Source organism: Pantherophis guttatus, chromosome 4 (genome assembly GCF_059756535.1).
Source record: "Pantherophis guttatus breed Tessera chromosome 4, ASM5975653v1, whole genome shotgun sequence".
Lineage (NCBI taxonomy): Eukaryota > Metazoa > Chordata > Lepidosauria > Squamata > Colubridae > Pantherophis > Pantherophis guttatus.
This window is the reverse complement of record NC_142066.1, coordinates 105729819-105746275: the sequence shown is the minus strand read 5'-3', so window position 1 is coordinate 105746275 and position 16457 is coordinate 105729819. Positions and strand designations below refer to the sequence as shown.

The 16457-nt window shown below is 42.7% G+C and overlaps 2 protein-coding genes across 2 annotated transcripts in view; both read left to right on the top strand.

The window, feature by feature from the left end:
• The window catches only part of STT3B (STT3 oligosaccharyltransferase complex catalytic subunit B), a 90857-nt gene that overhangs the window by 21350 nt on the left and 53050 nt on the right, over window positions 1–16457 (top strand). The window contains exon 2 of the mRNA XM_060685815.2: window positions 1694–1802. Within this exon, the coding sequence (XP_060541798.1) occupies window positions 1694–1802 (109 nt within the window). The remainder of the gene's footprint in view (window positions 1–1693; window positions 1803–16457) is intronic.
• On the top strand, window positions 2643–8074 carry LOC148114280 (uncharacterized). The gene has a single exon (XM_087894253.1). It carries the CDS (start codon window positions 3403–3405, stop codon window positions 4846–4848), a length of 1446 nt encoding a protein of 481 aa, XP_087750379.1. The 5' UTR covers window positions 2643–3402; the 3' UTR covers window positions 4849–8074.

Below are 16457 nucleotides of genomic sequence, written 5' to 3'. Positions count from 1 at the left end.
ACAAATACTCGCCATAAGGCTTCTCACATTGACTTAAGTGCAACCAGCAGATGACTCTTTCCAATCCACAAATCCCCAGGCAAAAATATCAATTGTAAATCAATTATAAATCCACAAAAGTAGTGCTCTGTTCTTGCAATTAATTCCTTTTGTTGTTAAATAAATACTTTCTCTCAATTTCCTTTTCTTTATATTTATTCTTAATTTCTTCCAAATCCAATAATCCAGGTGGTTAGCTCCTTTTAGGGCTTTTGTTTTTAAAGTTCCTCTTTATTTATTTATTTTTCTTTTGTTTTAAATTCCCGGCTGCCAATTAGCCGCTTATTTCGGGTTGGGGCTTCTTTTAAAGTTTAAATTTTTTTTTTCCTCTTACCTATGAGTTGGCCAATCACTCATTCGGTAACAATACTCCGTTTCATCATCGTTCCTCGATCTTTTTCTCTTATCTTGTGTGTGTGGCCGCCCGGCTTTGACAGTTCCTAAAGACTGTCTTCCCTTGCTGCTGGGTCGGAGGCTGATGCAGACACTTCAGGGATTTTGCAGCTCCCCTGTTCATGCCTGCCTGTGCTTCCTTTCTTCACTGTCCCTACAGGACAGCTATGATCCCTAGGGATTCCCTAAAGCAGCTGAGATATAAGCATTTTCCAGAAGCCCTGGAATTTGCTGTACCGCCGCTGGCCCTGGCCACACCCCTCTCCGGCAGCTTCTATCTATTAAAATTAAGCAGTATCTTTATCCAGATGTTTTGTATTATAATTCTTATCATGCCATGCTTCCTTGAAATAATAGTTGCAATCCATCATGCTAAGGGGTTATCAAGCTTGGAAGATTAATCTGTAATAGCCTTTCCATAGTCACTGTCATAAAAGCATCCTTATTGAAAAGTACAGTATATAATTCTATTTGAATAAAATAATATTTTTGCTAGTAAATAAAATCTAAGAATTCTATATTAGTTGAAGTTTTCTGTAATATCTTTATTATTTATAATCAGATTTTGATTGTTATTTTTTCAAAAATTTAACCTCTGCATTATATAAATCTAAATAATTCCATAAATATTAAATTAATATTTTGCAAATAGTAAATTGCAAATAGTAATTCTAAATTTATCATACATTGAAAAATGAATTAAATTTAGAATTCCCTTTTCCCTAATAATATTCTTCATATAATGAATCTTGCTGGTTTAGGATTCCTCTTTAATGTCATGAAATATATACATAGATATTTTAGAGTTGGGAGCAAAAAATAATAATGAAATAGCAATTTTATTCTTTTTCCCAATTAGTAAAACTAAAAAATAAGGATTCTGAACTCTTCCTTAACATTGGAATGGAATATTTATGGAAAAGTTATTTATCAGTGGTCAGATATATGCCGGAGCGCCTATACAGGTGCTGATGGCAATTCAGTCATAGTAACAAATACTGCCTTTTCTTTTCCTTTGACTTTCCTTTGACAGAATTAATCCTGTTAACTGTCTGAGCAAGATCCCTAAGCTTCCTTGACAAGATTTTGGAAGTGGTTTGCCATTGCCTGCTTTTAGGCTTGAGAATAACTGGCTGCATTTTATTTTAATATTAGAAATTCTAAGCATTGATTCCTCAAAAGTATTATACGGATTTGAACGTTTACCTGAAGTGACAGTTACTTAATAGGGTTTTTTTAACATCTGCTCTACTTTTTCTAGGTTTAACTACAGATCAACACATCATCTTGCATCACATGGATTTTATGAATTCTTAAATTGGTTTGATGAAAGAGCATGGTATCCACTAGGAAGAATAGTTGGTGGAACTGTGAGTATTAGAAAAAAATATTCAAGTTCTTGACATAAATCTCTTCAAACTGGACTCTATTTAAACTGTTTTTATATTACTATTTCAACTTCTAGTTTGCAGGCAAGAAGTATATATGATAATCAGTTTTGATTTTTTAAAAATTAAATCAGAAATGGACTCAAATTTCATCCATAACAAGTATTCCTTTAAAATGAATTTTAAATTTATTATAAAAATGTTAAAGATTATTCTCTCACTTCCTAGTTCTCTTGTTACTATCCATCAGATCTGTTAAGACATCAAATTACCGTATATACTCGTGTATAAGCCGAGTTTTTCAGCACATTTTTTATGCTGGAAAAGCCCCCCTCGGTTTATACTCGAGTCCCACTTACCTGTTTGTTGCCGCCATGAGGTAGACCAACCTTTGATTCAGGCCAAAGGTTTGATATTAAAAGCCCAAAACGTTGGTCAAGGCTAAAAGTCCCTCCTTCTGCCAGGAAGGAGTTGCTGAGATGACACAAGGTATTTTTATCTGTAAAAGAGCAGACTGACCCAGACAGATGCATCCTGTTGTTCGCTTCTGCATTCCACCCTAAATGTCATGTATAACATATGATAGTGTATGCAACTCCCTGTATATTCATGTGACTCCCTTTTCTGCCTTATCTATTACCAAACGTCTGGAAAAAGCATCTTTCAGTTCCTCTTAATACCATATATGTCTAAATGCGCCACCCAGATGATGTACACGTAATATAGAGAATAAGAGTATGCTTTTGTAAACCCTTTGGGGTTCAAACAATTTGCTGTGTTATTGCTGTTTGAACCTGCACATAATAAAACCTTTCCTGCATTGAAGAGCTTGGCCTAGTCCTGTCTTTCCTACAACAGTTACATGGCGACCGCGGCAGGACTTTGAGGCTAAGGCAATATTTTGCTGAGGGCCGTTCAACCCCTTGGGCCCTCGGGGCAGCCGCTCCTGAACATCCTCCAGGCTCCACGGAAGTTTCCAACTTCCAGGAGGCGGTAGCGACTTCCCTGTGAGGTCGAAGGTGCTCTGAGCGAGCCCAAGAACCCTGCGGTGTAGGAAAGAAAGTTTGAATTATTCCTGGCCAGGACGCATGAAGTGAAGACTCCTCAGGTGAGTATATGTAAGAGTTTGTTACCTGTCTCATTTGAAGACAGAAGGGAGGGACCTGATCTCTCCCCCGGACTCGGGACGGCTGTTCTAAAGAAGTCCGTGTGAGGTAATTGTGTGGGAAGGTTAAGTCACCGCAGTTCTCGTTAGTGACCGTGAGTTCTGGGGCTGCGAGTCGGTGACAGTGTGTTAGAATGGGGGGGACCCAGAGCGTGCCCAACACTCCGTTGGCATGCATGTTGAAAGGGTTTGACAGCTATTTTGGAGACCCCTCATATCCTAAGGTGATGAAAGAACGATTGAAGTACTTATGTAAAAACGTGTGGCCACATATGGGAACTGGGTGGCCGCCAGAGGAATCTTTCAAGGAGGAAGTTGCTGATGAGCTGTGGGGGGTTATAGCAGTAGCCCAGGAAAAATATCCAGATCAGTTTCCATACATAGATCAGTGGGTGAATGCACTAACAGAAAAGGCTGATGATTTGCTACAATGTCAAGCTGAGATGGTGCGCTTGTGTGTTGCAAGACCAAGAAATAGATATAGTAGAAGGAACACTGAAGGAAGATAGAAAGAAGGGGGAGAATTATGCAAGGAAGCAGTATAAGACACGGAGGGTTTTAGTTGGGGATGAAGAGATTGTTAGACATCCTCCCAGTGCTCCGCTGTTACCGCCATATCAGCCGCCTGCTGGAGGAGGTGCTATTGGGGGAGGAGCGCCTGATGATCAAGCGGGGAAGGACGATGACAGGATGGGTCCTCAAGTCCAAACTAGCCCGTCTACTGATGAAAGTGGACAAAGTGATGTGGAAGAAGATGAGGGGGCTCTTGGAGCAGTAGGGGGAGTGGTAGGAATGCAGACTCGTGCGGCCAAGGCTAAAGCGAAGGCTGCTAGCAGTGAGCTTTGTGCTCCGTTGCGACAGGTAGACCAGCAAGTAATTAACCAACAAGGCGTAGCAGAAATAAGGCCCATGTTTCAGTATGTTCCGTTTTCCACTACTGATCTTTTGAATTGGAAACAACATTATGGGCCCCTTTCTGCTAAACCCACGGAGATGGCGGACCTTTTCCAGACCATTATGCAAACTCATAACCCCGTGTGGAATGATATACAACAATTGCTGAATATTTTACTAACCCCTGAGGAGAAAGAGAAGTGGAAAACAGCTATGAGGAAGGGTGTCAGAGAGGCGTTCCAGGGGGATGCTGATTTTGCTAGAGAATTACCACTGCGAGTACCAGAGGCGGACCCGGGATGGAATCCCCGGGAGCCCGATGACTTGACTCGCCTAACAGAATATCGGAATGCGGTGGTGAAGGCTCTTAGAAGGGCAGGAAAACCCCCAGTGAATATGTCTAAACCTTCATTAATAACACAAGGGGCAGATGAAAGTCCCGAGGGCTTCTTGCAAAGATTGATCGAGGCGTATGAGTTGTACACACAGGTAGACCCGAGGCTCCCGGAAAATGTGAGAATGTTGAATGAAAGGTTTATAGCTCAAAGCTGTGAGGATATTAGAAGAAAATTGCAGAAACAAGAAGGAGCTTTAGGAAAGAACACAAGTGAGCTGTTGGCAATAGCAAGGAAGGTGTATGTGAATAGAGAAAAGGAGGCTAAGATGCATAAGAAGGCTGAGTTGTTAGCTGTGGCTTTGCAAGGAGGGATGTCCTTGGGACCAAACCAGTGTGCTTATTGTAAAGGTGAGGGACACTGGCAGAGGGAATGTCCAAGGCGTATGGCGAGAGGTAGAGGGACCTGGAGAGGAGAAGGAAGATTGCAGCCTGAAGGAGGAAACAGAGGAGGTCAGGGAACTGGTCAGTTTATAGGGAGAGGTGGATTTCGCGGAAGGCGAGGTGGCAGAGGATTTAATAGAGGTTTTGGGAATCCCAATAGGCTCAGAGAGGTAGACTCTGGGGCTGGCTGAAACAGATTGGACGGACTGAGGGGGACCAGGCTTGGAGGAGGCCCCATCTGAGCCATTGGTTACAGTGGATGTCAGGGGTCAACAGACAACCTTTTTAGTGGATACTGGAGCAGGGAGATCAGTTGTAAATAAGCCTATAACAGCACCTGGACTGTATACAGTTCAGGTCCAGGGGGTATCAGGACAGATCTTGGGGCACCAGGTTTTGAAGCCTGTCTTTTGTGATTTTAAAGGAGCTAAAATCCAGCATGAGTTTCTGTATATTCCAGAATGCCCAATTCCATTGTTAGGTAGGGATCTACTTAGTAAACTAGGAGCAACTATTTCTTTTGATGAGGGCCGACAGAGAGTGACGGTGAGGCATACCCCGGAAGAAATTTGGAGATTGATGGTAGGAAGACAGATTAATGAAGAAAACCAGGGAAATATATGGAGTCAGTTTGCTATGCCAGGGCTATGGGCTGAGGATAATCCTCCGGGATTCGCGGCCTACCATCCCCCGGTAGTGCTGGAAATGAAGCCAGGTGCCATTCCTGTACGCATAGGGCAGTGATCTGTTTCAAGGGAAGCTATCTGCTGTATATGAAAGCATTCAGAAATACTTAGAAGCAGGAGTCTTAGTATCTATTCAATCCCCCTGGAATACCCCAATTATTCCAATAAAAAAGGCGGACAGGTCTTATCGTCCGGTGCAGGATTTGCGCCCCGTTAACGCCCTAACAGTGACCCTACACCCTGCCGTGTCGAACCCCTATACTCTCCTTAGTTTAATCCCACCTCGAGCTGCTTGGTTTTCTGTTATAGACCTAAAAGATGCCTTTTTCACAATACTCATACATCCGATGAGACCAACCATTGTTTGCATTTGAATGGGAGCACCCCAGCACTGGAAGAAAATCACAATATACTTGGACTAGGCTCCCCCAAGGGTTTAAGAACTCCCCTACCCTGTTTGGGACTGCTTTGGCAAAAGATTTGCAATATTACATGCGTCGCCAACAGGGGGACACCGTGTTACAATATGTAGATGATGTTTTAGTAACAGGGAAAACAGAGGATGCCTGTTGGGACAATACTAAGGTACTGTTAGATCTGTTGTTGGAATGTGGGTATAGAGTTTCCCGGAAGAAAGCTCATCTTGTGCGAAGGCGTGTTAGGTATTTAGGATATGATGTTGAACAGGGATATCGAGCATTGGGACCTGAGCAGAAGCAAGCAATCTTGGCTCTGGCTGAGCCTCGAACGAAGAGACAGTTATGAAGCTTTTTGGGATTGGCAAGCTTTTGTCGTATTTAGATTCCTAATTTTGCTTTGATGGCAGCCCCGTTGTATGCTGCAACAAGGGGGGCAAATATCGAACCACTCGAATGGGGAGGAGAGCAGAAGAAAGCATTCCGTGACATCAAGGAAGCCTTAACACAAGCTCCAGCTTTAGCTTTGCCAAATTTACAAAAGCCTTTCAATTTATATGTGGATACTAACAAGAACATTGCTTTAGGGGTGTTGACTCAGCCCCTTGGGAGTTGGCAGCAGCCAGTGGCTTATCTCTCCAAGCAACTGGATGGAGTTGCAAAGGGCTGGCCCCACTTCCTCAAGGTACTAGCTGCGATTGCTGAGTTAATCCAAGATTGCAATAAACTTACTTTCTCATGTCCTATCAATGTACATACTCCTCATGCAGTGCAGTCTGTTTTGGGTGCAAAAGAGCACCTGTGGATTAGTGGACAACGTTTAGCAAAGTATCAGGCTATCATGATTGAAAACCTGCAGGTAAGTTTGGTTGTTTCAAATAGATTGAATCCCGCTACATTGTTACCAACAGAATTAGAACCCATACATGATTGTTTATAGGTACTTGGCAAAGTATATTCGAGCCGGCCAGATTTGATGGATATACCTTTACCGGATGCCGAGCTTAATTGGTACACTGATGGATCCAGCTATATGGTAGAAGGAAATAGAGTGTCCAGATATGCAATTGTGGACGATGAAGGAGTGGTGGAAAGTGGTCCGTTGGGGAAAGGACACAGTGCACAGGTAGCGGAATTGTGGGCACTAATAAGAGCCTTAGAGAGAGCCAAGGATGAAAGTTTGAATGTGTGGACAGATAGCAAGTATGCTTTCCTTACTGTACATGCGCATGGGGCAGTGTACAGAGAAAGAGGATTCAGAGATTCAGCAGGAAAGTATATTTTGCACCTCCTGCCTAGTCCTGTCTTTCCTACAACAGCCATGTGCATGTCAGGGCCGCCTGGCTGTAGGGAAGGGAGCTACCAGCCTATTCCCTTCCCTGCGGCCTGGCTTGCTTGCCTGCCTTCCACGTGGCCTTCCTGGTGGTTCTCATGCCTTTGCCTTCTGAGGTCAGGATACACATGCGGCCTGTGATGGAAGACGTGCTGCTTCCGGCCCGGCCAATGGGTGGATGGGCGGCCCTTGGGGGAGATGGAGCTGTTGCAATGGGGCTGAGAGGGGCGGCGGCAGCGGCGGTGCTGCGACAGGGCGAGCGGATTTCCCAGGGCTGCTCCACATGTGCACCGCATGTGAAGGAAGGCAAGACACCGCAAAAGCCGTGCAGGAAAAGTCCCGGGGAGTTCCAGGACCCGCTGCCGTCAATGCCTGCAGTGGCAAAAGCCACGCAGGAAAAGTCCTGGGGAGTTCCGGGACTCCCTGCTACCGCCGCTGCTGCCTGCAGCAGCAAAAGCTGTGCAGGAAAAGTTTCGGGGAGTTCCGGGACCTCCTGCCACCGATGCCGCTGCCAATGCCTGCCACAGCCAAAGCCACACAGGAAAAGTCCTGGGGAATTCTGGGACCTGCCACCAATGCCTGCAGCGGCAAAAGCCACGCAGGAAAAGTCCTGGGGAGTTCTGGAACCTGCCGCCGCCGATGCCTGCAGCGGCAAAAGCCACGCAGGAAAAGTCCTGGGGAGTTCCGGGACTCCCTGTTGCCGCCGCCGCTGCTACTACCAGCAGCAGCAAAAGCCATGCAGGAAAAGTTTCGGTGAGTGCCACCTGGAGCTCCCATTTTGATCCCTGCCTCCGCCTGCCACAGCCTGAAGCTCTTGTTTTGGGTGCCGTTGCTGTTGCCGCCGCCGCCGCCAGGCATTTTATATTGGACCTCCCAGTCTCAACTCTCCTAGATTTTGAAGGAGGGAGGAGGGAGGGAGAGAGAGAGAGAAAGAAAGAGAGAGAGAGAGAGACAGAGAAAATGAGAGAAAGAAAAAAAGAAAGAGGAAGGGAGAGAAGAAAGAAAAAGAAAGAGACCAAAGAAAGAAAGAGAAAGAAAGAAGGAAAGGGAGAGAAAAGGAAGAATGAAAGAAAAAGAGACAAAGAAGAAAACAGAAAGGAAGGAAGGAAGGGGGAGACAAAGAAAAAGAGAAAGAAAAGGAAGGGAGAGAGAGAAAAGAATGAAAGAAAAAAAGATAAAGAAAAAAACAAAGGAAGGAAGGGAGAGACAAAGAAAGAGAAAGAAAGAAGGAAAGAAGAATGGAGAGAGAGAAAAAAAGAGGAAGGGAGAGACAAGAAAGAGAGAAAGAAAGAAGGAAGAGGAAGGGAGGGAGAGAGGGAGAGAGAAAGAAAGAAGAGGAAGGAAGGAACACAAACCCCGGCACTAGATATGGCTCCAGAAGACGCTTTGATACCATATTGTTTTGTTGACCCTCTTTTCCTCTTACAGAGCTAGTTTACTGTTTTTCTTTGAAATAAATATTTAAAAACATTTAACCTACTGTTGCCTCAATTAATGTAATTTTATTGGATCTATTTTTATTTTTGAAATTTACCAGTAGCTGCTGCATTTCCCACCCTAGCTTATACTCAAGTCAATAAGTTTTCCCAGTTTTTTGTGGTAAAATTAGGTGCCTCTGCTTATATTTGGGGCGGCTTATACTCGAGTATATACGGTAGTTGATAGTACAACATTCCTACAATGTGGATAATAAAATTACTTCAAACATTTAAAGGCTTGAATTTTAAATATTTATTTACTGTCAAAGATCTAATACATACATTGGTATAAAAATCTATAACCTCTCTCACCTCACTAAATATAATTTATTAATTTAGATGATCAGGCTACTTAGGCAAAAGTTCATTAATGCAAAATTCACTCTTACGTTTCTGCTAAAGTTGAATGCTGTATGGAAAAGAGCAATCATATCAAACGGAAGAAGTATACTATTTTTCAGAGTGAATAGTAATTTAGAAATAATCCTTGTTTAACAACCACAGTTGGGATCTGCAACTCAGTCTCTAAGCGAAATGGTTACCAAATGAAATTGTGACTGCGTTTATGATCTTATTTCAATTTTCTGTAGCTATGTGGTCAGAAATGCAAGGATTGGTCAGGAAGCTCCTTTTTTATCACCGTACTAACATTCACAAAATGAGAACTACATATACTAATAGTAATCACTACTTTACTAACATATTTCACAAAATTCAGATACTATAAAAGGGATCCTTTATGGATTTCATTATATTCACAAATTTCTTAATTTAATTTTTTATATCATGAAATTGTTTTTAGAGAGAATTCTGATAAATATCTTAATATAATCTAACAGATACAGATATTTATTTTATTTTATTTATTTTATTTTTGAATTTGTATACCGCCCTTCTCCCTGAGGACTCAGGGCGGTGAACAGCCAAGTAAAAACATCAAGTACAAATATTAAAATACAGTTAAAATATACATATATAAATTTGGCCCCATTAATTAAAAACAATAAACAAAACACTTAAAAACACTTAAAAAATTAGGCCAGCCCGGCTTGCTGGAAAAGGAAGGTTTTAAGGGCACGGCGGAAGGCACCGAGGTCTTGGATTCTCCTTATCTCTGGAGGCAATTGATTCCAGAGGGTAGGTGCCCCCACAGAGAAGGCCCTCCCCCTGGGGGTCACCAGCCTGCACTGTTTGGCTGATGGCACCCCGAGGAGGCCCTCTCTGTGGGAGCGCATGGGTCGATGGGAGATCGTCGGTGGCAGCAGGCGGTCTCGAAGATAGCTAGGCCCTATGCCATGGAGCGCTTTAAAGGTGATAACCAACACCTTGAAGCGCACCCGGAAGACCACTGGGAGCCAGTGCAGCTCGCGCAGGAGCGGTGTTACATGGGAGCGCCAGGCTGCTCCCGTCACTACCCGCGCTGCTGCATTCTGGACCAGTTGGAGCCTCCGGGTGCTCCTCAAGGGGATCCCCATGTAGAGAGCGTTGCAGTAGTCAAGGCGAGAGGTGACAAGGGCATGAGTGACTGTGCACAGGGAATCCCGATCAAGAAAGGGCCGCAACTGGCGGATCAGGCGAACCTGACAAAAGGTCCCCCTGGTTACAGCCGTCAGATGTTCCTCCAAGGACAGCTGCCTATCCGGGAGGACTCCCAGATTGCGAGCCCTCTCTGTGGGGGCCAACGACTCGCCCCCAATAGTCAGTGATGGAGTCAACTGACTATATCGGGATGCCGGGAGCCACAGCCACTCAGTCTTGGAAGGGTTGAGCCTGAGCCTGTTCCTCCCCATCCAGATCCGCACAGCCTCCAGGCACTGGGACATCACTTCAAGGGCATCGTTGGGGTGGCCTGGGGTGGAGATGTACAGCTGGGTGTCATCAGCGTACTGGTGGTATCTCACCCCAAAGCCACGGATGATCTCGCCCAGCGGCTTCACATAAATGTTGAACAGGAGGGGCGAGAGGACCGACCCCTGAGGCACTCCACATATAAGAGGCCTTGAGGTCGACCTCTGCCCCCCTGCCAACACGAACTGCGACCGGTCGGAGAGAAAGGAGGAGAACCACCGTAATACGGTGCCCCCCATCCCCAACTCTTCCAACCGGTGCAGCATGATACCATGGTCGATGGTATCAAAAGCCGCTGAGAGGTCTAACAGGACCAGAACAGAGGAACAACCCCTGTCCCGAGCCCTCCAGAGATCATCAACCAACGCGACCAATGCCATTTCCGTGCTGTGTCCAGGCCTGAAACCCGACTGGAATGGATCTAGATAGGATGTTTCCTCCAAGAATTGTGGAAACTGTCGCGCGACCACACTCTCAACAACCTTCGCCAGGAAGCGAAGGTTGGAGACAGGACGATAGTTGGCCAATATTGCCGGATCCAGGGACGGCTTCTTGAGGAGAGGCCTCACCACCGCTTCTTTCAAGGCGGCGGGGAAGTGACCCTCACTCAACGAAGCGTTGATAACACCCTGGAGCCAGCCTCGTGTAACCTCCCGGGAGGCCAGTACCAACCAGGAGGGACACGGGTCCAGTAAACATGTGGCCGCACTAAGTCTCCCCAAAATCCTGTCCACATCATCCGGAGTCACAGCATCAAACTCCTCCCAGGTAACATTCTCAAGACTATTCCTCGTCACCCTGCCCTGCCCTGCCCTGATCTACCCAGTCAGAGTCCAAATCCCCCCGGATCTGAGCGATTAGTCGAGATATAGTCCTCGATTTGCAACAGTTCATTTAGTGAGAGTTCAAAGTTACAACAGTATTGAAAATCCTAATGACTGTTGCAGCATCCCTATGGTCACGTGATCAAAATTCAGATGCTTGGAGATTGACTCATATTTATGACAGTTGCAATATCCTGGAGTCACATGATTACCTTTTGCAGACTTCTGACAAGCAAAGTCAATGGGGAAGCCAGAGAGAGCCTTGGTACTACAGTGGTTTAAAGCACCCTGTTATTAACACAGCTGCCTGCAATTTACTGCTGGTTCGAATCTCTCCAAGGCTCAAGGTTGACTCAGCCTTCCATCCTTTCTAAGGTAGGTTAAATGAGGACCCAGTTTGTGGGGGCAATAAGCTGACTTTGTATAAATATACAAAAGTATGAAGGCTATTGCTTAACGCACTGTAAGCCGCCCTGAGTCTCCGGAGAAGGGCGGCATATAAATCAAATTAAAAAAAAAAAAAAAAAAAGATTCACTTAACAATTGTATTTCCAACTTAACAATTTCGGTGATTCACTTAACAACTGTGGCAAGAAATGTTGTTAAAATTAGGCAAAATTCACTTAACAAATTTTGGGCTCAATTCTGGTTGAAAGTGTAGGACTACCTATAGGTAGATCATGTAGGTTAGGGGTGCCAAACTCAAGGCCCACAGGCTGCTTAGATCTGGCCCAAAGGGCAAGCCTTGAAATATCAAAGGTCCGGCCTGCAGTGCCTCTGCCAGCCAAAACAGACTGCAGGGGGGCATGTGTGTCCCCCTGAAGCCTGTTTTCGGCCTCCTGCATCACTCTGTCAGCCAAAAATGGGCTCCTGCAGCACTCTGCCAGCCTCCTAGAGCACTCTACCAGCCGAAAATGGGCTGCTAAGCCTCCACGTGGCCCATTTTCAGCCTCCTCCTGCAGCAAAAATGGGCCGTGGGGGGGCCTTGTGAGCACCCCGCAGCCCATTTTTGGTTGGCAAAGTGCTGCAGGAGGCCGTGGAGGCTGAAAACGACTGCCCAGGGATCCCTCACAGCCCGTTTTGCCTGGTAGAGTTGCCTGGCAGAAGGCAGCACCTTCTTCACCTTCTCTTTAGCAGCATTTGCCAATCAGAACTAGGTACCCTCCAAGATTGGGTTATTTCTCCCCCCCCCCATTTCCACCTAAATATTAACGTGGCTTAACTCTGCATAGCTTCTAAATCCAGATAAGGAAAACTAGATTCTAAGCTTTGAACTTTTGAGATAAGTATTGTATCTAAACCTTGAGACTCTGCCTCCGGAAACTGATCAAATTTTTCACATTTGATTCATTTAACATTTGTTTTTTTCTCCCCCAAAATAGTATCTAAATCATTTGGCAGCAGCATAATGACATAAATACACTTATGTCAGAACTGACCAGGCCCCAATGCAGCAAGGTATCTATATCATCTTTCAAATCATTTTCTAAATAGAAGCTCATTAGAAGATACATCAATTTCCGCGGCCCGTTTTGGCTGGCAGAGTGCTGCAGGAAGCAGCACCTTCTTCTCCTTATTTTCTTTTTTTAAAACAAAAAGTTTTTTATTTTTTATATTCAAACAACCAAACATTACACAATCAATTATCATGCATCATTTTATCCCCACCCAACCCCCCCTCGACTTCCCAGAGCAAAAACAGAATATAGCATTTAACAAACATAAGCTAAAATATGCTAGCTATTACAGAATTCAAAAAACTCTCACACTTGTTAACTCCCCTTTTAAAAATTATACTTCAACCTTCCTTCTTCTCCTTATTTTCATCAGCATCTGCCAACTAGAACTAGGTATCCTCCAATCTCTGGATGGCTGTTATTCAGAAGAACCAAAAACTTCTGGCTCTTCACCCAGGTCTTTGATAAGAGAGACTGAGCCCCCTTGTATCACAGAGTTTGTCATCTTTTATCTTAATCCTTTACCTATGATTGATTTAATTGTAATTTTTTTTATTGTTGTAAGCAACCCAGTGTCATTGAGAATTTATTGTTGTGAGCAACCCAGTGTCATATCAATTTTGTAAATTATTACTAATATTAGGTCCTCGGGCTATGTCAGAGGTAGTAACAAAGATTGATAGACTGTTGGACGGACAGTTTTTAGAGACAATTGGAGAAGTTGTCAGTTCATTTATGCTTTGCTCCTATACAAAAGAGTCAAGCCTCATAGCAGCTGGGGACTCCCCATGTCTTTAATCTCTACATTATGGAATTGAGACTATTTGTACTAGAAAATAAATCTCCCTTTGTCTGGAATAACTGTTTTGAATGCAAAGAGAAAAAAATATATCTTGAGCTTCTGTCAAACACCCAACATGGCCACACCTACCCCCAGCCATGTCCCACCACTATTCCCGGCCCTCCGAGGTCAAACACAACCCTGATGCGGCCCTCAATGAATCGACTTTGGATTCAACCAGAAGCGTTGCGGCGAGACAGTCGGGAAATTAGCGGGCTTTGATGAGCTCCGCAAAAACCCAGACTGATGAACCGCTGCCGATGAGTCTTCGGACCAGAACTGTTCTGTAGGGACGGGGAAGAAGGAGAGGCACCTCAGAAGACCAAGAGGAACAGGCAAGTTCCTCGAAGGTCAGAGGAAACTATGATTCGGCAGCGGGGGATGGCAGCCATTGCGGCTGCCACGAAGCTGAGGCAACCAGATTAAGCATTGAGCAGGAGTGATGAATGGAACGTAGTTTTTGGAAGCCGGGTGAATGACAGCCAACCCAGGTTTGAAACAACAATAAGGAAAACATCTTTTTAACTTTAAAACCCCTAGCGATGAAACAGCAGCTAATGAGCAGGGGGGGGGAGAAAAGAAGATTCTGAAGCGCAATCTTAATGGGATAAAAACCCGATGGAAAATTGACTTTTGAACAAAATTATTTGGAAATTTTAAATAACTAGAGGAATTGCCCCAAGATTGGTTAAAGTATCAGAAACAAATAGATCCTTTTTTCCCCCTTTCTTTTTCGAATTTCAAGAAAAACAAAGAATGGACAATAAGCTTTAAAACAGAAGTGTCATATAAATAAAAGAAAAAAGGTAAAAAGAAGTGAGAAGAGCTGTTTAAATTCGGACTGGACTATAAACTGATTTGATATTTTTAAAAGCTAAAAAGAAAAAGAGAAGCTAAATAATGATTGTTGATGCAGATTGAAACAAAATGGATACTTGTTAGACAATTGGTAATTGTGGATTGCAGAGAGACACCTTCAGGAGTAAAAAGGAATAATTGCAACTTGGTCTTTGTTTTGGAAAATTGTGAACTTTACAGATAAAAGCCGTGAGAACTTTTGGGGGAGAATTTCTTTGTCTGCAAGCGGCTTGACTTTAGGGGGAAAAAGGGGGAAATACAATGGAACTTTTATAATTGGAATAATATTAAATCAAAAAGAATAAAAGGGCGCAGGAAATTAGAGAAATGATTAAATTGATGTACTTGCCATGGAAAATTGAAATAAGAGAAATAAGTATAATGTTACATGGAGGACTAAAATTTGAGGACATAAAAGCTGAAATGGAGCATACGCAAGCAGACAAGAAATGAAGATGGAGAAGCATGCTATAGAGACTGAAAATAAAGAAGACAAAGACAATATGATTAAATATGAAGAAGTTACTGAACATGTGTATAGTAATAATAAAAAGGAGGTTTTTAGAGATTACATTGGGATTAACAATGAAAAAATAAAGATGATTATGCTGTGATTAACAGTGGAATGACAAAAGAAAATGGTTGGAAAATACTAGGGAATATAGAGCAAAATAGAAGAGTCCAGGACTTTGATTTAATGATTATATTGAGATCAACAATGGTAAAATAAGAGAAAGAGAAAAGAGAGGGGAAACAATGGGACAGATAGGGCAAAATAGGGGAGAGAAAAAGGAAGATAGAAATGAGAGAAGAATATGTTATAGATACCTAGAATTGAAATATGGATTGAAGCTAAAATATATGAAAATTAGATTATGTAAAAAGAAAATATATCAATGGACATAACAAATTAATTTTTATTGAGATGTTGGATGGTATTATTTGAGAAAATTGATGGCTATAATAATTGGGATATTGTTTAAATACCTATAACACTTTTAATAATTTGAATATTTTCAATAATACATTTATTTAAGTAAAAAGAAAAGAAAATTGAAATGATATAGATTATGATTTACTAAATAAGATTCATTTAAATTGGCTTTTATATAAATGGTATTGTTAAATAGACAGAATTTAGGGAAATAGTGAATTGTGTTATTCTGTTTAAATGTTAAGTTGGTATATTTTCAAGATTAGAGATAAGATTTAAATTTGATGAAGTAATAAATAAAGATTTAATGAATATTATATGAAGTAATAATAAAATGTAAGGACGTTCTAGAAATGGAAATAAGATTTAGAAATATAAACATATATGTTTATATATATGAACGATATTGTTAATAGTGAGTATTTAGGGTAAGAATTGTGAAATGTATTATGAGGTATTAACTGAATCAAGATTTAAGGTATATTAATAGAAGGGTAATTGCTTTGATCAAGTTAATATGAGTTAGCTTTCTATAAGATGGTAATAGTTGAGATATGTGATAAGTGTTATGGAAGAAATAGAATATATAAAATTCTGTTAAAGATGAACAAAAAGTTGAACAAATTTATGACCAGATCAATGTTCTGTTCCGAAAAGATGTATATTTATTTGTTTGTTTTAAAAAATAAAAATAAAAAATTGCAAAAAAAAAATGAATCGACTTTGACACCCCTGATGTAGGTTATTTCCCTCTGAAGCTGTATTGGAGAGTTTAAGTTCTGGAGCCTTTTATGTCATGGCTATACAATATAGCATATAGCAATGATGGCGAACCTTTTCGGTACTGAGTGCCAAAGAGCGCGCGTGGGCCACCAAGTACCAAAAAGGGAGCACTTTGTGCGCACGCTTGTCAGAGCTGTGACCAGAATGAGGAGCTGCCCAGACAGCATGTGCGTGCCAGGTAAGGTACTTCTGGTTTCCAGCATGTGCTAGAAACTCTTCCAGTTACTTCCACACACGTGCCGATCAGCTGGCTGGCACACATGCTCATGCCGGAAAATGGAAAACCAGCTCATCCAGTTTCCGGCACTGCCCCATGCACAAAAGCCAGCTGATAGGCACATG

Coding starts and splice junctions, on each gene's coding strand:
- LOC148114280 (XM_087894253.1), top strand. CDS start 3,403: ATGATTTGCTACAATGTCAAGCTGAGATGGTGCGCTTGTGTGTTGCAA.